Raw genomic sequence first — 22,736 nt, 5'->3', positions numbered from 1 at the left:
TGTTACTCGCTCTAGTATCTCCTGACTGGCACAGAAACCTGGACAGCTGTACAGTGCTGTCATTTGGTTGGTAATTTTAAAAGGGTTTACTTTGAGCTTTAAAATATAGTTATGTGCTATTTTTTGTATTAGTGTGCTCTATATGTATGTACAGTCCATAGAGGAGGATAGCTACGAATTGTATTCCCAAATAATAAGCCCATCCCTTGCCTACTACTGGAGCACAAAATCAACAGCATTATGGCCTTTGTTAGCAAGCGGTACAGCTCACTGTTTACCTCAATGTTAACCTTTCCACTTTATTATCTTTTATTCTAGTAGAGAGTACCGAATAGTTGGTATATGTTGAGTGCTAACTGTTTTATCTCTTTTCTAGACTGTGTGGATCCTATGGTCTATATTAGTTGCAACAATTCTAAACCAGGCACTCCAGGAGCTGAGTGCTTTAAAAGCTGTGAGACTCTGGACATGCACTGTGTGAGTGGTTAGACAATAATCTGAAACATATATTTGCTGATATTAATAGGTGTATTGCTTGATTTAAAGCAATGTCTATGTCATAACCTACATGATTACTAGAGTTGATACATGACAAGATCTAAGGGGTCCATCTACTGGTGTTTGAATTACCTGGGAACAAGATGATTGGGTGGGAGCGTACATGCCCAAACATCTGGGTGATATTTTATTAATTGTAAGGATAATTAATTCTTTTGTAATGACAAGTTTTTGTGGTTAATTTTTATAGTACAGTAAAAGGTGCAGTCCGGGTTGTGTCTGCCCTAATGGACTTGTGTCTGATGACAAAGGTGGCTGTATCAATGAAATAGATTGTCCCTGTATCCACAATGAGGCAATGTATGCCCCCGGGGAAGAGATAAAAATTCGATGCAACACCTGGTATGTACAGTATAAGTATTTTCCAACCAAGATTTTGCTTGTAAAACTATATAGCTAAGCATATGCCTTCACATATTTCTGCAGTGTTTGCAAGGACAGAATGTGGAATTGTACCGAGAATGGTTGTCTGGGGACTTGCAAAGTATACGGAGATGGGCATTATGTCACATTTGATGGAGAGAGTTATAGTTTTGGAGGAGAATGTGAATATACTCTTGCAAAGGTATGCATATCTTTTTGATTCTCAAAAATGAAAAAAAAAAATCTTTGTCAACAGATGCTGCTATACACTGCTATTTGTACTGATTTGTTTCATACAAAAATAGCAATAAGTGAGGCATGGTGAATAGTGATGAGCTAGGCATGAATTCACTGAGAAATTCCGCACTTCACCAATCTGCAAATTTTGAGAGACTGCAGATAAAATCTGTGGCGAAAAATTTAGCCAAAAGAAGAAACGCCCCTTGGACAAATAAGTCGCAGAGACAAAAAAGTTGCCAAGACAAAAAAGTTGCAGAGACGAAAAAGTTTTTATAAGAAAAAACACCCATTGAGTTTAATGCATTTGGACAAAAAAGTCACAGGGACAAAAAGATGGCCAAGACGAAAAAGTTGCAGAGACAAAGAAGTCACCACATAAAAAATAGTCGCACATAAAAAAATGTTGACGCCTATTGATATAAACGCATTTCACACATTTTTTGCATTTTCGTACATTTTTTGTTTTTAAAGTAATAATGCACCTCGAAAGCTGAAGTGACTCCAGTCCCTGATTCAGATGCTTCTTCTCAGACTTACGAGCTGTAGACTTTCTTACTCCTACATTTTCATTTGTTGTAACCAGAATTTATAAGTAGCAGAGTACAGATAATGACGATAGCACTCATACTAGCGATGCAGGCGTAGGCAACCCACTCAGACCCTAGGAGTTGCGGATACACACGATTTTCGTCGAATTTTGAGTTTTTTTTAACTTCCATAACTTTAAAATTCAAGAAAAAAGACCAACCAAAATGTATTTAAAAAATTTAAGTTTTTTTCTGTAGGTGAATAGGCTGTATTCGAGTCATTTGAATTGAAGTAAGATTGTATTCAATCGAATTTGATTGAAAGTATTTTTTTTAAAAAACGTACGATTTTCAAGGCCTACCAATTGACTCCAATTAGGTTCTAGGAGGTCCCCCACAGGCTAAAACAGCAATTCGCAGGTTTTAGATGGTGAATGATCGATGTCGAAGTTTTAAAGAGACTGTACATGATAAATTTCGATATTCGAATAGTCACATTTTTTTTCAAATTCAAATCCAATTTTGGCCTACTGGGTCAAAGTACACAAAAATAGTTCGAAATTAGAATTTTTTTACGTTGCATTTTCACCCTGAATAAATCTGCCCCTTGATGTTGTGTTTTAGTTAAAATAGCCGTGTGATAGTTTCCATGTGAGATATTTATACAGCCAGGGTTTGGAAAATAAAAATTGTATCATATATTCTTTTTGCTCATTGATAACAAAGGTGAGAAGCATAAATAAATATCTAAATCTTAAAGTAATAGCTTTTGCTGATTAACAATGTTTATTATTAGATATACTTTAAAGCTTGTTAAACAACAACATATCTTAATAAGATGGGAATTTTATCAAGCTCTAGTGAAAATAAAATTGAATATAATAATCCCTTTATGGCTAAATCTGTGCCATTACTCCAGCAATTCTGCATTGTATTGTAATCTTACAAAAATCCTACTTTTTGTTTTACAAAGACCTTTCATTTATTTTACAATAAATTTGTGTGGTTTTATTTTGCTCCCCTCACATAACCTTACTGGCTTTGCCATTACATTTATGTCTCTTATTCTACACTTTCATTTATTTATTAATAAACTTTACTATACAGGATCACTGTTCTTTAAATGACACTGGCAGCACTTTTAGAATTATCACTGAGAATATCCCATGTGGGACTACAGGAACTACATGCTCCAAATCCATCAAAATCTTCCTAGAAGTAAGTGCAATTTACCTCTATTGTATAAACCACTCATTTTTCAAAGAAATGTTGCATTCGAAAGTTATTATAGTGCATTTCACTCTTCGATAATTAACTCATATTGTGTAACTTAATTCTTATCTTTTAAAAAAAAAGGTTATGATTGCAGCACTTGATAGAATAGGTTATGAATTTACATGTAATAGGATATAATTTCTTACAAAAGTAGTAACAAAATCGAAATGTTACCGTTGTTTCTTCTGAATGTCAAAAAAGTGCACACTGATCAGTAAATGACCATAAAGCTTTGGAGCTATCTGATAAAAATCTGATAAAAAATGTTTTCACAAAAAATGTGAAGCATTATCTTAATACCAGTGATTAGTGATGGGCAAATCTCTCCCGTTTAAAAATTCCTGCAAAATTTGCGAAACGGACAAAAATTCGCGAAAGATCGTGAAATCGGAAAGTTCACAAAAAAATCGTGAAATTCTACCGTTTTCACAAAAAAATCGGGAAATTCAAACATTTTCACAAAAAAATAGAGCAATTCGAACATTTTCGCTAAAAAATCGAGCTCTTCGAACCTTTTCATGAAAAAGTTGAGCAATTCGAACATTTTCACGAAAATTCATGCAAGGCGAATTTATTTGCCCATCAGTGATCAGTTTTCAGGAGTTGAGTTTTTTTTTTTTTTCTGTTTTAAACCTTTTAAGTTTATAAAGGATTTCTCCACAGGGTTATGAACTTATTCTTCTTGATGATCATCTCAATGTGATACAAAGAGGTAACGGAACTGGAGTCCCATACAGGGTGCGTTTAATGGGCATTTATATGGTTATTGAGACTAACCAAGGCTTGCTGCTTGTGTGGGATAAGAAGACAACTATCTATATTAAAGTCACTAACATCTTCCAGGTAAATCAATAGCTACAATATATTCTTCTTGTTAAATAACTAAAGACCTTTTACTTCTGGTTTATATGTTATATTGATATAATGAAGTAGTTCTTTATTTTTCAAGACCCATGTTTTGCAAACTTCATGCAATTAAAAGTCCACTTAGTCCATCCAGTTCATTATTATAGAATAGTAACATATTTTATATGATAATTAGAGTTGCCACCTTTCCATGGCCCACAATCAAGGCAGGGGGCGGTTCCATAATTTCAGAGGGATGGGCCTGTGTTGTGGGTGGAGCAAGCTACATCAGTGGGGTGAGACTATGATGCTATGATTAGCGATTGGCTGATCATCATGTCAATCAAGGGAGATCTTGATGGGTAGACTGTCTTGACCCAGGCAACTCATCTGAAAACCGGACTGTCCGGGTCAAATCCGGGCAGATGGCAACCCTAATAATGCAAAATTATGTGATGTTTGATGCATTCATAATATAACCTGTAAATTATACTAATTTATTTCACATGCATGTTACTGTAAAGAGCAACACTGTGTAACAATACTCTACAGTCTTAAGAATTCACTAGAGGACAGTGTAAACATTTTTTTAATCTCCTTTCAGGGAATGCTTTGTGGGTTGTGTGGCAACTACGATGGTAACAGAAACAATGATTTTACCACCAGAACCAATGCTGTTGTCGGAAGTGTTGAAGAATTTGCAAACAGCTGGAAGTTGTCTCTGGCATGTCCAGATGCAAAACTCAACAAGAACCCTTGTGCCTTGAATCCATACAGATTATCTTGGGCACAAAAGCAGTGCAGTATTATCCACAGCAATGCATTTTCTGCATGCCATCCACATGTGAGTGAGTTGGTCATAGGATTTCATTCCGCAGTGGAAGATTTTATTATTTTTTCCATTTCTATTGCCTTCAGTAATGTTAAAGCTCATTAGCATAACTCCTTCAATGGATTTGCAGTTTGGGGTAGGACTCCACTGGCAATTTCCACGTGTTCCGACGCGACGCGCTCACGTTGGATGCGACAGAAATAAGGTAAGAGATGGAAATGTCGGATGAAGTCGTCTCGTTGATCCAATGCAACACGACTGTCAGATGCAGACGCAGTGTTCAAGTCTGCATCTGACAGTTGTGTCGCGTCGGATCAATACTGCGTCACCATCTGACAATGCTATTACTTGTCTTATTTCTGTCGCATCCGACAGTGCGCAGCGAGTCGGATAGCGCGGAAATTGTCTGTGTAGTCCTACCCTTCAGTCCTTAAAGGGTCTGGTCATCTTTGAATTACTTTTTAGTATGCTGTAGAGAGTGGTATTCTAAGACAATTTGCATTCGGTTTTCATTTTCTGTTATGTGAGGTTTTCTAAATTATTTTCAGCAGTTCTCCAGTTTGCAATTTCAGCAATCTAAAATACCCTAGCAACTATGCATTTGATTATGTGACTGGAACTTGAAGAGGAGAGGGCCTGGATAGAAAGATGAGTAATAACGAGTAGAAACATCAATACGTTTGTTACAGAGCATTTGTTTTAGTTGGGGTTAGTGACCCCCATTTGAAAGCTGGAAGGGTTAGAAGAAAAAGGCAAATAATTAAAAAACTATAATAATGAAAAAATGAATGCCAAAGAAAACGTTGCTTAGAATTAGCCATTCTAAAATATGCTAAAATGTAACTTAAAGTTGAGCCACCCCTTAAGAAGGATATAAATAAGCTGGAGAGAGTGCAGAGATGTGCTACTAAACTGGTATTATAAGGGGATGGAAGATTTAAACAATGAGGGTAGACTGACAAGGTTGGGGTTGTTTTTAGTGATGGGTGAATTTACTCGCCAGGCACAAATTTGTACCAAGTTTCCGCATTTTGCCGCCGGCAAATAAATTCACGAAATTTAACAAGCAAGCATACTATCAAAGTCTATTGTGATACCTTAACCTACTATTAGGGGCAGATTTATCAAGGGTCGAACTTCGAAGTAGAAAAAACTTTGAAATACGACCTTCGAATTGAAAAACTTCGAATTCAAAGTTTTTTCACCGAATTTTGCAATCCTACGATCAAATAAAAATCGTTCTAAGGATTTTTATTCGATGTGTAAAGACTTAGAAAAAGTTTGTATAGGGTCCCCATAGACTAACATAGCAATTCGGCAGGTTTAATTTGGCGAAGTATTGAAGTCGAAGTTTTTTTTTAAAGAGACAGTACTTTGATTATCGAATGGTCGAATATTCAAACGATTTTTACTTCGAATCGAAGTCGAAGTAAATTCGAAGTCGTAGTATCCTATTTGATGGTGGAAGTATCCAAAAAAATACTTCGAAATTCGAACTTTTTGTACTTCGAAAATTCACTCGAATCTTAGGAAATCTGCCCCTTAGTATCTATCTATCTATCTCTATCTATCTATCTATCATCTATCTATCTATCTATCTATCATCTATCTATCTATCTATCTATCATCTATCTATCTATCTATCTATCTCTATCTATCTATCTATCATCTATCTATCTATCTATCATCTATCTATCTCTCTCTCTATCTATCTATCTATCTATCTATCTATCTATCTATCATCTATCTATCTATCATCTATCTATCTATGATCTATCTATCTATCTATCTATCTATCTATGATCTATCTATCTATCTATCTATCTATCTATCTATCTATCTATCATCTATCTATCTATCTATCTATCTATCTATCTATCTATCTATCTATCATCTATCTATCTATCATCTATCTATCTATCATCTATCTATCTATCTATCTATCTATGATCTATCTATCTATCTATCTATCTATCTATCTATCATCTATCTATCTATCTATCTATCTATCTATCTATCTATCTATCCATCTATCCATCTATCATCTATCTATCATCTATCTATCATCTATCTATCATCTATCTATCTATCATCTATCTATCTATCTATCTATCTATCTATCTATCTATCTATCTATCTATCTATCTATCTATCATCTATCTATCTATCTATCTATCTATCTATCTATCACCTATCTATCATCTATCTATCATCTATCTATCTATCTATCATCTATCTATCTATCTATCATCTATCTATCTATATTTTATATATGTGAGTGTATCAATAGGTCAGTAAGCAGTAAGAGTATATATATGCATTGGGGATCATTTGAAGGGGTTGACCTTGATGGTCTATTTTCAATCCAAAGTAACTTTGTAAAATGGAGTCCAGATACTTGGGGGCCAATTCACCAAGCTCAAATGAAGTATTTGAAGTAAAAAAACTTCGAATTTCGACCATCGAATGGGCTACTTCAACCTTCAACCTTCGACTACGACTTCAAATCGAATGATTCGAACTAAAAACCGTTCGACTATTCGACCATTCGATAGTCGAAGTACTATCTCTTTAAGAAAAAACTTCGACCCCCTAGTTTGCCATCTAAAAGCTACCGAACCCAATGTTAGCCTATAGGGAAGGTCCCCATAGGCTTTCCTAAATTTTTTTGGTCGAAGGATAATCCTTCGATCGTTGGATTGAACTATTTGCGCTAAAATCGTTCGATCAAAGGATTATTCCTTCGATCGTTCGATCGAACTATTTGCGCTAAAATCCTTCGACTTCGATATTCGAAGTCGAAGGATTTTAATTCCCAGTCGAATATCGAGGGTTAATTAACCCTCGATATTCGACCCATGATGAATTTGCCCCCAATTGATTTCCCTGGATGACTACACACTGCCTGTATTGGCGGTTCTGTGTTTAGGCATAGGGTGGCATATAGGTTACCCCTTGTTTGGCATGCCATTCAGATGTATTAGTTAGGGAGTGTTTGTGGGTGCAAGCATGCTGCTCCATAGGAGACATAAAGGACATGGCGACCTTGCACGCACCAACACAACTCTATACGGTTACAAGGTGCAGAGGGCAGCCAGACCTCAGACTGAAGTGCTTTTTCAATGAACACTAAAGGGAATGATTTTGTGCCCCATAGTACTAGTTTATTTATGTCAACAGTCTTAACAATCTCTGGAAATCTCTTTCCATCATTTCTGGAAAGATACTGCATTTTTTTCTTCCATGTTCCAAGTTTTCTTTTCAGTAGTATTTCATTAATATATGGCTATGAACTCTTGTTGTATTGTAAAAGAAAAAAATGTCTGTTTTTTTATTTTCTAGGTTAACCCTTCACCATACTATGACAATTGTGTTTCTGACACTTGCGCTTGTAATACTGGAGGGGACTGTGAGTGTTTTTGCACTGCTGTTGCTGCCTATGCCCAGGCATGTGGAGAATTTTTTATATGTATTTATTGGAGGACCCCAGCAATTTGCCGTGAGTAAAGTAACATTACCATGATTTCGTTTTTAAATCAAACACATCAGTTGGGAATAACAAACGGGTTACTTATTACAGTATTTGAAACTTCATTCTTAACATCTATTGAAAAAAATGAAATCTCCTTCAAAATCAAATGTGTCCAAATGTTTGTGCATTTAGCAGCTGTGGAAAAAAAACATTTAAAACAAAATGTAAAATAAAAGTGTTATTTGTTAGGGATGCATACAATCTAGAACTTTACAAAAAGTTCAGCTAAATCTCAAAACAAATCTGAAACCATTAGCACATGCAAATTTGCAAGGTCCCAAAATAATTGCAGCATGTGAAAAATAATTGTCACCTTTAGTTGTGGTCTAAATGAGCATAATATTGAGGGGCACATTTACTTAGCTCGAGTGAAGGAATAGAATAAAAAATACTTCGAATTTCGAAGTATTTTTTTGGCTACTTCGACCATCGAATTGGCTACTTCAACCTTCGACTACGACTTTGACTTCAAATCGAACGATTCAAACTAAAAATCGTTCGACTATTCAACCGTTCAATAGTCGAAGTACTGTCTTTTTAAAAAAAAACGTCGACCGCCTACTTCGCTACCTAAAACCTACTGTGCATTAATGTTAGCCTATGGGGAAGGTCCCCATAGGCTTTCCTATCTTTTTTTGATCGAAGGATAATTCGTTCGATCAATGGATTAAAATCCTTTGATCGTGCGATATTCGAAGTCGAAGGATTTTACTTCGATGGTCGTATATTGAGGGTTAATTAACCCTTGATATTCGACCCTAAGTAAATGTGCCCCTTAGGGTTCAGATTTGGTTTGGCCAGGAATTAGGATTAGCTGGAATCTTTGCCAAAAGATTTGGTATAATCTCTGATCCAGCATTGGGTGCTACTGTTCATTATACTATATAATTCTGCTTATTTAGAAATTTTATACCTTCCATCTCCATTACTAATATATGAATATCTCTGGAATCTCCAGCTCAATCATTTACGTACATAAAAAGTGTTTTTACAATAAGGGGTAGATTTATCAAGGGTCGAAGTGAAAATTCGAATTTTCGTGTTGATTTTAGTGTAATTCGACTAGGGAATAGTTAAAATTCGATTAGAGTTTTTTTTAAAAAATTTAATTTGAAATTTATCATATACTGGCCCTTTTAGAATTCGAATTTGTCTATTCGCCACCTTAAAGCTGCTGAATTGCTGTTTTAGCTTATGGGCTATGATCCTGGAATCAATTTGGAGTTGTTTGGAGACATGCTGAAAATCAAGGGGTTTTTTTGTGAAAAAACTCATTTCAAATTTGATTCGAGTTTGCGGGTCGATCACATTCACCCAAATTTGAAAAAATTAAATTTTTTCAAAAGTTTTTATTGGTCTTTTTTTTTCAAATTTCGAGTTCATGGGAGTTCATGGCAGTTTATGGGAGCTTTTACAAACTCCTATGAACTTGAAATTCGATAAATCTGCCCCTAAATGATGTTTTATTGTTGCACTTCGACAAGTATGGCCACCGAGTTTCTATAAATGGCCTGTCCATTCAAATGTAATCCTTGTAGTGTTCTCATTCTGCCAAAATGCTAAACAAATATATGTCATTAGCAATTTGTGTGATAGCCATCCATGGGTATGGCTAAATGATACTATTTATGCCTTTACAGTCCACATATCCATCATGTGACACTTTATGACCACCAATATAGACTGTCATTTATGTTCTAACTGACTTTCATCTTCAGTACACATTACAAACAACCTGAAATTACAATGAAATGACATACAGTAGAGTAGACAGAGAGCAACAGAAAATGTATTTTCTTCTTTCTTCTTCCATACTGTAGATGAAAATCCTCCAAAGTGCAAAGTGTTTTATCAGTAGTGATGGGCGAGTTTATTCGCCAGGCATGGATTCCACGTTTTGCCACCTGCAAAAATTTTTTTGCTAAATTGCTGCAAAAATTGGTTGCATGTCAAAGTTATTCGGAAACCCGTTGACTTTAATGCATTTGGACAAAATAGTCACACTTATAAAAAGTGTCACTTGCTTCAAAATTGTTGCGCATCAATTGACTTCAATGTGTCTTAAATTTTTTGCTTTTTTGCTAATTTTTTTGCTGTTTCTGAAAGCGAAACGGGACAGATTCACCCATGACTTTTTACCAGCCTTACAGTTTCGTTTTCTATTCCAGATCAGCACAGCTTCTTCTTGTGCTTGCACTTTATGTTTTAAAGACTATGCTGTATACCTGCATTTCATCATTCACCAAGGGGCAAATTTGGGCAAAAACGGTGCCGGTGTCTCGTTCTTGATGCCCCCGTCCATTTTTTTTGAGCGCCGGCGCACATTCACTGGCGAAAATGCAAAAACAGACGCAAGCATCAAAAACGAGACAACGGCGCAGTTTTCGCTCAAATTCGCCACAAATTTGCACCTGGCGAATAAATTTGCCCATCACTTCACTAATCAAAACAACCAGATTCTAAGCAATTCTCATTATATACCATATCTGCATAAAGAAATAAACTTTCTTCTGTGTATTCATTTTTTCTTATCAGCTCTGTTCTGTGATTACTATAACAAGGAAAAAAGGTGTCAATGGCATTATAGGCCCTGCGGGGCACCTTGTTTGAAGACCTGTAGAAATCCTAGTGGAAAGTGTTCGTATGAGTTAAGTGGCCTTGAAGGTAAAATAAATGATTTTATTCATGCAATAATATATATGATATTTGACTCTCTTTTAATTGTAGTCTTCACATTTCCTAATGCATGAATTTTCTAACTTTTTCCATTAGGATGTTATCCCAAATGCCCAAAAGATGCGCCATTCTTTGATGAGGATGAAATGGAATGCGTATCACAATGTGGCTGCTTTGATGAAGACAGAAAATATTATAAGTTGGGATCCAAAATACCCTCTAAAGAGAGTTGCTTGGACTGGTAAATCTGTTTTCTTCCTGCAATAAGAGCCTTGTGGAAATGTAATAAAAGGTGTACAGTTATTATAGGTCTAATTACTTACATCAGCCAATCAGCATGAAGCATTTACTGGGCACCTGCTTAGGAATAAACATTTTATTGGTCCCTATGGCAACTGCACCTGAGCAAGCTTATTAACCCTTCTTACATAGGGGTAATTTATGACCCCCCCCCCCAATAATGGTGCTCTAATGCTCTAAAATGCACCCAGTGGAGAGCACATATTGATACAATCCATTAAAGAACTAAACCCTAAAAATAATTATGGCTAAAAATGGCATATTTTCTATATTGAACTTATTGCACGAGGCTAAAGTTTGAGCTTGTCAATAGCAGCAATGATCCAGGACTTCAAACTTGTCACAGGGGGTCACCATCTTGGAAAGTGTCTGTGACACTCACATGCTCAGTGGGCTCTGATTGGCTGTTGAGAAGCTAAGCTTAGGGCTCGTCACTAATTATCCAGCAGAAAATGAGCTTCCCTGGCTGTAATATAAGCTGATGCTACAGGTTTGCTGATTATTCAATTCTGATGCTAATTGCACTGGTTTCTGTGCTGCCATGTAGTAATTATGTGTATTAATTACTAATCAGCCTTATATTGTGACATTTCTATTCTATGTGTACTGTATATTGTGAGTGGCTCCCTAAGCTCAGTAAGTGACAGCAGCACAGAGCATGTGAATCAGTGAATCAGCAGAAAAGAAGATGGGGAGCTACTGGGGCATCTTTGGAGACACAGATCTTTACTGCTAAAGGGCTGTGGTTGCCTTGGGCTGGTACAGAAGCACAAAACATCATGTACAACATTTCTAGCTAATCCTTTAGTACTTGCACCTAGTGATGAACGAATATTCATTTCTGCATGTCGCCGTCACAGCCAAATAAATTCGCGATACTGATTCGAAAATTCTCCGGTGACAATTAAAGGCGCCCATTGACTTCAAAATGCGTCCAATTGTCGCCGGCATCGGTATTGTCGCCGGTGTTGGAATTGTCGTCAGCATCAAAAAATGTTTGCAGCTGGCGTTTTGTCGAGAAATTCGCCCATCACTACTTGCACCCAAATTTGTTTCTCCACATGGAAAACGTTCTATCGGTAGACTACCCAAGATTAGAAAGTGTACGTTTTACAGATAATGACAGATAATGACTTATTTTTGTCCCCTACAGTAACTGCACAGAACAAGGCATTATATGTTTGCCTAATACTGAAGGTAAGATGGAATCAAATCTGTAACTACTGTTAAATATTCCTCTGTCTTCCTTCCTATACTTAAACACGCAATCTTTTTTTTTAGCCTGTATTTGTATATATGAAGGCCGAATGTACCACTACAATCAAACCATATACAACACTACAGATGGTATAGGAGGTTGTATTACTGCAATATGCAAGGAAAATGGAACCATCCATCGAGAAATCTACCCATGCCAATCTGCCTTCACGTCACCATTTACCTTTTCAACTGTACCCACTACAGGCAAGTATTTCCTAAAAAGTGCTTCACAAATATTAAAAAAAAAATATAAGTATGGGACCTGTTATCCAGAATGCTCAGGAACTGGAGTTTTCCTGATAATGGAGATTTCCATAACTTAAGTCTACAAAAAAATTATTAAAATGTTAAACCTGTTTTGCCTCCAATAAGGATTAATTCTATCATAGCTGGGGTGAAGTACAAGGTGGTGTTTTATTATTACACAGAAAAAGGAAAACATGTTAAAAATTGCAATTATTTGATTAAAATTGAGTCTGTGGGAGATGGGCTTCCCATAATTCGGATAATGGGTGTCTGGACAATGAATCCGATACCTGTAGTAAGTATTAGTACAGAATGACTTGTGCAGTATTTTTGCTTAGACATTATTACCAATAATAGTTCATTTCGTGGCCGATTCACTAACTTCGAGTGAAGGATTCGAAGTAAAAAAACTTCGAATTTCGAAGTATTTTTTTCGACCATCGAATGGGCTACTTCGACCTTCGACTACGACTTCGAATCGAAGGATTCGAACTAAAAATCGTTCGACTATTCGATAGTCGAAGTACTGTCTCTTTAAAAAAAACTTCGACCCCCTAGTTTGCCATCTAAAAGCTACCGAAGTCAATGTTAGCCTATGGGGAAGGTCCCCATAGGCTTTCCTAAATTTTTTTGGTCGAAGGATAATCCTTCGATCGTTGGATTAAAATCCTTCAAATCTTCGATTCGAAGGATTTAATCGTTCGATCGAAGGAATAATCCTTCACTTGTTCGATCAAAGTTTTTGCGCAAAATCCTTCGACTTCGATATTCGAAGTCGAAGGATTTTCATTCCCAGTCGAATATCGAGGGTTAATTAACCCTCGATATTCGACCCTTTGTGAATCAGCCGCTTCATGTCAGTTCTTGTTTTGTTCAATTTTCTCTCTTCTTTCAATGTCACATGTGTGATATACTCCTCTGTGTCCCAACCAAAATAAAGTCCATTTACTTGGCTTGGGACTTTTTGAAGCAAACACACACAGATTATGAAAAGTTGATCATATTAAGGGGCAGATTTATGAAAGGTCGAGTTATAGAGATTTATTTTTACCTCGACTGAACTTGAATGACCTCAAATGACCTCAAAACTCGAATAGTATCTTATTTAAATTTGAATCAAATTCGACTAAGCTCGAATCGAGTTTTTTCCTCCAAAAAAAACTTGAATGTCTGGAAGTCTATTAACATCTTCTAATGGGTCACTGGAGCTCTGCCATTGACTTCTACATGAACTTGGCAGGTTTTAGGTGGCGTATTATTGAATTTGAGTTGTTCCCATGGTCAAGGTATGATAAATCTCAAATTCAAATTCCAGTTTGGATTATTCCCAACTCAAATTTGTGAGTTTTGACCAAAAATCCAATTTATAAATTCAGATTCAAATTTACAATTCAAATCTTAATAAATCTGCCCCTAACTGTTGGCCATATTTAAATGCATTGAAAATCCTTTCATCTTTTGGTGTTGTCCTTTAAAGAACAGTACTATACTGTTTTTCTACATTTTCAAAATGCATGTATTGCAAACTGAGATATATATATATATATACCAGCACTCCCTTTTGTGTAAAAAGCGTAATCTTTTATTGTCGCATAGTATCAATGCCCAATCTTTCGGTCCCTATTTGGATGATCATCCTTGAAAAAGGTCCCAATAGGGACCGAAACATTGGGCATTGATACTATGCGACAATAAAAGATTACGCTTTTTACACAAAAGGGAGTGCTGGTCTGGAAACTATTGGGGTATACACGATTTACCGAGCACCCCTCCTTCTATTAAGATTGACTTTGGAGTACGTATACTCGTCTGAAAGTTATATATATAAATATATATATAAGGGTCTTTCTGAACTGTATATAATGCTTTGACCCAGCACCCTCATCAACATAAGACTGGCTCAGAGTGCAAACATTTGATCCTATATATATATTGGCAAGCTCAAGCTGTAGACCATGCCTAAAAACATTTTTTTTAATCTACTTTCAGCAGCAACAAATGTCACTCAAATGACAACATTATGTCTTGTTGAACAATGTGAATGGTCTGAGTGGTTTAATGTCAGCCATCCAGGAGCACAGAATGGAGATCATGAAGATGAATCATACCAAAACATAAGAGCAAACGGATATACCATTTGTGAAGATCCAAAAGACATTTATTGTGAAGCAGATAGTTCACCGGTGGATTTAACTAGCTACAATATAATATGTAATGTATCTGTTGGGTTGTTATGCTATAAGCTGTCACCATCTGCCCCTTGTCCTAACTACAGAATTAAAGTTTTATGCTGCAGTTTTGTACCGTGTGAATACCTAACATCTACAGAGACAACAGCTACTGAAACCCCTTCAACCACATCAAATCTCACCACCACAAAAGTAGAGATAATGACAACAAAAACAAGTCCAAGAACGCCCATATCAATATCCCAAAGGCAGCCATTCTCAACAGTATCATATTCAACGTCTGTATTCTGTATACCAGGATGTCGGTGGACACAGTGGTTTAGTCTAAATTCCCCATTATCTGGAATAAGTGGTGGTGACTTTGAGAATCTCAAAGATATACAGTCAGTTTCATCAGTCTGTATGAGCCCTGATAACATTGAGTGTAGAGCAAAGAATTACCCTAACACTCCATTGAGTCAGCTGGGACAAAATGTAATATGTAACATCGTGGATGGATTGGTGTGCCTCAACAAGGATCAGAATTCACTAACATGCTATGATTATGAGATCAGATTCTATTGCTGTGATGACTATAGTAATTGCAGGACAACAGCACGACCTACAACAGGAACAACACAAAAAGAAACCTCATTGTCTTTATATACCACGGCAACTACCCAAACAACAAAGAAATTCACTATACTTTCAACGCTATCAACTCGACGTACCACTGGAATATCAAGTATATCTCCCACAACTTCAACACTGATTTCAAAATCAACCAGTCCCACCACAAAAAAGATATCCACTACACCTACTACAATCAGAACAACAAAACTGTCTACCACAGGTCCTGTAAAAACCAGCACAAAAGTTACCACAGCATTTACTTCGCCACATTGCTACTGTCTTGTAAATGGCACCGCATTCTCACCAGGTAAGTTTTACATTGATTTAATTAACTATGTAACATGCATTTGGTGGTATATATGTACTGTACACAAAGCTGGCTATTTATTATGCTGTGTAAATTGAAATTTACCCAAAAAAAATGGTGTGAAAAGCTGTGCAAAATAAATGGCAAATTTATCAAGGTGTGTTGTATTTTATGTCATGCAGATATGCTGCCATTATTTTACACAGCTTCAGACCTTTGTAAGTAAGTTCCAGCAAAAGTTGCTCAAAGAAAAAGTGTGTAAATAAAATGACGGCATTTTTACACAGTTTTTCATACCAGCTGACAGTGGCGTAATTACCAGGGGAGCAGAGGGTGCGACTGGGCCAGAGCCCATACCCCCTCAGGGCACCCCAGCAGCTCGCGTGCCACTGACTCCGCCGGCAGAAAATGACGAACAGAGGGGTGCGGGGGCCCGACTGCACATCCCGCACCAGGGCACGCCCCCCTCTAGTTACTGCCAGCCGACTCAGATTCAGTCCTGCCCTCCCCATTACACTCCCTTGATCCAGATCTTGCCTTCCCTGTTGCTCCCCTGCTGCCTCCCCTCCCTCAATCCAAACCTGATTGTGGCCTCTCTGTGGCTCCCTCGCTGCCCTTTTTACATCTTAATGTTGCTCATGAGTAAAGAAGGTTGGGGACCCCGAATGTACAGACGCATATTGTGGGGGGTTGTGAAAAAGTAGTCTAAATGGCAGGTGGTCCAGCTTAAAGGACAAGGAAAGCCCTATTCACTGAGTGGTGCCAAAATGTTAGTGAATAGAATCTCTAGGTTCATTTCACAGGTTGGTACTCATGTTAGAAGAAACTGTGGCAGGGGACCCATTACCCAAAAAAATTATTCCAAATCCTATTTTATCACATTAGTCAAGAAAAATAAACTTTAATTACACTGCATAAAGTATTTGAATCTTATTTTCCTTGGTCTGAGAAATCAAAATAACAGCAGGCAGGATCCATTTTATGAACACTTTTATTAAATAAGTCTTGTATCATCTCAGAATCTTGTTTGTGCACAAGAATGGGGGACCTGATGTCCATCCCCATGCCCTGGCTACACAATTAAATGGTTAAGAGAACTGGGGGAATGTGGGGAGAGCAGTGACATCTAGGAAGTGCTGAATGGAAAGTGAAAGTAATTGCTTGCCCCACCTCAATGCCTAAGGCATAGAGGAGGGGCAGGCAATATTTGATTGACAGCTGAGATTTTTAAATGAGTTTACAACAGCTATGAATGCTTTTAATAAAAAATAAATTTGAATTTCATGTTTAATTTGAAAATGACTTTTATTATACAGCTTTTTTTATGCTTTAAATCACAACTCCACAACAGAATCTGGTCTTCCCAGCTCCCCTGTTGGACTTAAACATAGATTACCCCAGGGCTGCTGAAAGGGTAGATCGGGATCTACCAGTAGACCTTTAGCTGGTGATCAGTAGATCTCAAGACACTATCAACAAATGGCTTGTCTAAATCACCCTCCTATTTCATTCTTTTCATTCAGATGTTTATTAGGTTAAAATGACATAAGAAATAGTTGTTAATTAAATATAGCAATATATATATTCTCATTAATCAATATTTAAGTAATATTTTCATGGAACAGAATGCTAACAAAGCTTTAATGGATGTAGATCATAATGAGACATCGCTTAAACTCAGTAACCATATAAAAGCACAGGTCCACATTTTCCCATACATTTTGTGGCCAGAGTCTGAGTTTATGAACTTTATTAACATATATCTATATGCACAGTTTTGTTTTTTAACCTAAATTTACAATGTAACTATGAGAGCTGGATATACTGGCAACTACTGAGTAGAAATAAATATTCTGACTCTGTGCATGATCTAAAAGCAGTGAGAAACAGCTTGGAATTCTTATTAGTGCTCAGAAAGAAAAGAGGCAGTGTTGGCATTTAAGGCCTATTTCTTTACAATTGTAAAGTTACGCACAAGTAAGAGAATTATTAGGAAATTATTGGATGATCTATTTAATATTGATGTACCTTTTTTTAGGTGATACTGTTTACAACGAGACTGATGCATCTGGTTGCTATTACCTTGGCTATTGCAATGCAAACTGCAAGATTGAAAGAATTTCTGGACTCTGTCCATCCACACCTACCACATCAGTGCATACAACTAAAACTTCAGCACCAACTAGAACCACATCCTCAACTCTGACTCCAGCCAAGACATCCACGTCTATAACATCTGTACATACAACTAAAACTTCAGCACCAACTAGAACCACATCCTCAACTGTGACTCCAGCCAAGACATCCACATCTGTGACATCAGTACATACAACTAAAACTTCAGCACCAACTAGAACCACATCCGCAACTGTGACTCCAGCCAAGACATCCACCCTGTCTTTGACATCAGTGCATACAACTAAAACTTCAGCACCAACTAGAACCACATCCACAACTGTGACTCCAGCCAAGACATCCACCACATCTTTGACATCAGTACATACAACTAAAACGTCAGCAGCAACTAGAACAACATTCTCAACTGTGACTCCAGCCAAGACATCCACCACATCTGTTCATACAACTACAACTTCAGCACCAACTAGAACCACATCCTCAACTGTGACTCCAGCCAAGACATCCACGTCTATAACATCTGTACATACAACTAAAACTTCAGCACCAACTAGAACCACATCCTCAACTGTGACTCCAGCCAAGACATCCACATCTGTGACATCAGTACATACAACTAAAACTTCAGCACCAACTAGAATCACATCCACAACTGTGACTCCAGCCAAGACATCCACCCTGTCTGTGACATCAGTGCATACAACTAAAACTTCAGCACCAACTAGAACCACATCCTCAACTGTGACTCCAGTCAAGACATCCACATCTACCACATCTGTACATACAACTAAAACTTCAGCACCAACTAGAACCACATCCTCAACTGTGACTCCAGCCAAGACATCCACGTCTATAACATCTGTGCATACAACTAAAACTTCAGCACCAACTAGAACCACATCCTCAACTGTGACTCCAGCCAAGACATCCACATCTGTGACATCTGTACATACAACTAAAACTTCAGCACCACCTAGAACCACATCCTCAACTGTGACTCCAGCCAAGACATCCACCCTGTCTGTGACATCAGTGCATACAACTAAAACTGCAGCACCAACTAGAACCACATCCTCAACTGTGACTCCAGCCAAGACATCCACCACATCTGTGACATCAGTACATACAACTAAAACGTCAGCACCAACTAGAACCACATTCTCAACTGTGACTCCAGCCAAGATATCCACCACATCTGTTCATACAACTACAACTTCAGCACCAACTAGAACCACATCCTCAACTGTGACTCCAGCCAAGACATCCATCACATCTGTGACATCAGTACATACAACTAAAACTTCAGCATCAACTAGAACCACATCCTCAACTGTGACTCCAGCCAAGACATCCACGTCTATAACATCTGTACATACAACTAAAACTTCAGCACCAACTAGAACCACATCCGCAACTGTGACTCCAGCCAAGACATCCACCCTGTCTGTGACATCAGTGCATACAACTAAAACTTCAGCACCAACTAGAACCACATCCTCAACTGTGACTCCAGCCAAGACATTCACATCTACCACATCTGTACATACAACTAAAACTTCAGCACCAACTAGAACCACATCCTCAACTGGGACTCCAGCCAAGACATCCACCACATCTGTGACATCAGTACATACAACTAAAACTTCAGCACCAACTAGAACCACATCCTCAACTGTGACTCCAGCCAAGACATCCACGTCTATAACATCTGTACATACAACTAAAACTTCAGCACCAACTAGAACCACATCCGCAACTGTGACTCCAGCCAAGACATCCACCCTGTCTGTGACATCAGTGCATACAACTAAAACGTCAGCACCAACTAGAACCACATCCTCAACTTTGACTCCAGTCAAGACATCCACATCTACCACATCAGTACATACAACTAAAACTTCAGTACCAACTAGAACCACATCCTCAACTGTGACTCCAGTCAAGACATCCACATCTACTGTGACATCTATTACTACTAAAGGGCCAACAACAACCTCTTGTGCATACCCAATGTTTCCTGTAACAGAAGCTAACATAACAGTAGAAGGATGCCCTCCAAAAAAGGTCCTCGAAAAATGCATTACTTCGTAATTTTGTTTTTATGCATATATATACATGAACAGTGTTGTTCATGATTTAACAATTGTGCTTCCACAAACTATGTCGAATCCATATAGTGGAAGTCTAAACTATGGCAATGGTTACTGTGAATAATTTGTGTTTTTTTGGGGGTCAAATCCCAAAAATTCGCACAATTTGAATTTTTTCCACAAATTATCTTATTGATAAATAAGGCTAAAAATATTTTTTTTTTATATTCAGGTGAATAGGATCAACGTTCCAAAAATTCATTCGAATTCATTTTTAAAAGATTTTTTTTAAAAAAAATGTTTTCTTCAAAATTCCACCAAACAACTCCAGATTGATTGTAGGAGGTCCCCCCAATTCGGCAGTTTTAGATGGTGAATAGTCAAATTTGAATTCTTAAAAGGGACAGTACATGATAGACTTTGAAATTCAAATTTCTAATTTTTTTTAAACTGGAATTGAATTTGAACCATTCCCTAGTCAAATTACACTAAAATAAACTCGAAATTCAAAATGTAAAATTTGAATTTTCATAGATTATTAATATATATTATGGGGCAGATTCATCAAGGGTCGAATTTCGAAGTGAAAAATACTTCGAAATTCGACCATCGAATGGCTTTACTTCGACTTCGAATACCGAAGTCGAAGTTTTTTTCACCAAATTTGACTGTTTTGCTCTCAAAGTAAAATCGTTCGATCGAACAATGAAATCCTTCGAATCGAACGATTCGCAGGATTTCATCCATTGATCAAACGATTTTACTTCGACTTCCAAAAACTTAGAAAACTGTTCTCGAAGGTCCCCATAGGCTAACATAGCACTTCGGCACAGTATTAAAGTTGAAGTTTTTTAAAGAGACAGTACTTCGATTATCGAATGGTCGAATATTCAAACGATTTTACTTTGAATTGAAGTCGTAGGGGCACATTTACTTAGCTCAAGTGAAGGAATAAAATAAAAAATTTTTGGCTACTTCGACCATCGAATTGGCTACTTCAACCTTCAACTACGACTTCGAATCGAACTAAAAATCGTTTGACTATTCGACCATTTGATAGTCGAAGTACTGTCTCTTTAAAAAAAACTTCAACCTCCTACTTCGCCACCTAAAACCCACCGAGCATCAATGTTAGCCTATGGGGAAGGTCCCCATAGGCTTTCTAGCAAATTTCTGATCGAAGGAATTTAGCTCGATCGATGGATTAAAATCCTTCGAATCGTTCGATTCGAAGGATTTAATCGTTAATCTTTATTCCTTCGATCGAGCGATCAGCACCAAATCCTTCGACTTCAGTATTTGAATTCGATATTCATATTTTTACTTCCATACTTCGAAAATCCCCTCGAATTCACTTAGACCCTGGATAAATCTGCGAGTCATATACATGAGCTGTGTCCCTAAAAATACATATTCCCAGTGAGGCAATCCCATTCAATGATTTTCCTATGTAGCCAGTTAATCTTAAATGACCTCTTTTATGTTACAGTAACTCCACTACTGTAAACTGCTATGTCTGAAAAATCTAGAGAAGCAAAAAATAACTCCTGATTTATATTTCCTTTGAGATCCTCAAATAATGAAACTTTCCACATTTTCCAATTTAGACAAATGAGAAGTGGAACCTTGATAACTGCACAGTGGCCACATGTCGTGGGAATAACATTGTTACTCTAGAACAAGTGAAATGTCCTGATGTGGAGAAAGGAACATGTGCTACTGGTTCTCAGCCTACTCTGGTATACAGCGCTAATGGTTGTTGTCATGATTATGAATGTGAAGGTAAGTATTTATGTTTACATAGTCCAAATAATATTTGCTTTGTGGACAAATGCATATGTGAAATTATTGAAAGCCTTATTTTATTCGAACTCCACATGATGGACAAATAAATGAATGCATTAGGGGCAGATTTATTAAGGTTTGAATGGTAAATTCAATTTAGAATTTCACTTTTTTTTTCTTTTAGTCATAACTCACAAATTCGAATTTGAAATCACCAACTCGAATTTGAAATGTGAGATTTATCACACATCGAACCTGGAAGAAGTTCTAATTCGAATATGCACTACCTAAAACTTGCCGAGTTCATTTACAAGTTAATGGCAGAGGTTCCATTTGAAGATGTTAATTGCCTTCCTGACATTCTAGGTTTTTTTTTTTTCGGAGAAAAACTCAATTCGATTTGAATTTACGAGTTGTTCATATTCAATGGAATATTAGACGTTCAAGGTTTTTCATAAATGACCTCCCATTCGAGTTGTGATTAAATTTGAATGTATTTGACTGTCTGACACTGAGGGGTAAAGAATTCTATAGTGAAGGTCCTGGAGAAGTCTTGAAGACATACATCTGATTAGATTAGTATAGAAAAAAAAATCAAGATCGTAGAGGAGCAAAGTGGTTGATCTGGAGACGAGAGTTGAAATGTAAAGTGGAGCACTGGAGTTTGTAGGCGAGGATGAGGAGTTTGATGCAAGAATGTAGTGGTAGCCAGAGGTGGTTTTGCAGGTGCGGTGGGTGAGTCTTGCAGCTGTATTCTGGATGGGTTGTAGAGAGAATAAGGCGAGTGAGTAGTAGTCCAATAAGGAGGACATTATAAAACTTTAAGCAGGAGATGATTACTCAATCAAATAGTATTTTTGTTGCTTCCTGTCTGAGAAAGGGGGTGTTCTTGCAATTGATTTTTGTAACATATTTAATAGAAGTTTGTTCTATGCTATATTATTTTACACTAGAAATAGAAC

General features: G+C 37.1%; 1 protein-coding gene across 1 annotated transcript in view; it reads left to right on the top strand.

Moving 5' to 3' along the window:
- The window catches only part of LOC108714921 (mucin-5AC), a 56,687-nt gene extending 38,982 nt beyond the window's left edge, over positions 1-17,705 (top strand). Inside the window, exons 19-31 of the mRNA XM_018259797.2 lie at positions 379-477; positions 749-900; positions 985-1,123; positions 2,796-2,906; positions 3,627-3,806; positions 4,414-4,653; positions 7,984-8,140; positions 10,709-10,837; positions 10,946-11,090; positions 12,303-12,346; positions 12,431-12,613; positions 14,645-15,763; positions 17,539-17,705. Of these exons, the coding sequence (XP_018115286.2) occupies positions 379-477; positions 749-900; positions 985-1,123; positions 2,796-2,906; positions 3,627-3,806; positions 4,414-4,653; positions 7,984-8,140; positions 10,709-10,837; positions 10,946-11,090; positions 12,303-12,346; positions 12,431-12,613; positions 14,645-15,763; positions 17,539-17,705 (2,865 nt within the window). The remainder of the gene's footprint in view (positions 1-378; positions 478-748; positions 901-984; positions 1,124-2,795; positions 2,907-3,626; positions 3,807-4,413; positions 4,654-7,983; positions 8,141-10,708; positions 10,838-10,945; positions 11,091-12,302; positions 12,347-12,430; positions 12,614-14,644; positions 15,764-17,538) is intronic.
- The last annotated feature ends 5,031 nt before the right edge of the window (positions 17,706-22,736 follow it).

This window comes from Xenopus laevis, chromosome 4S (genome assembly GCF_017654675.1).
Source record: "Xenopus laevis strain J_2021 chromosome 4S, Xenopus_laevis_v10.1, whole genome shotgun sequence".
NCBI classification, from domain to species: domain Eukaryota; kingdom Metazoa; phylum Chordata; class Amphibia; order Anura; family Pipidae; genus Xenopus; species Xenopus laevis.
This window is presented reverse-complemented; position numbering and strand designations above follow the sequence as displayed.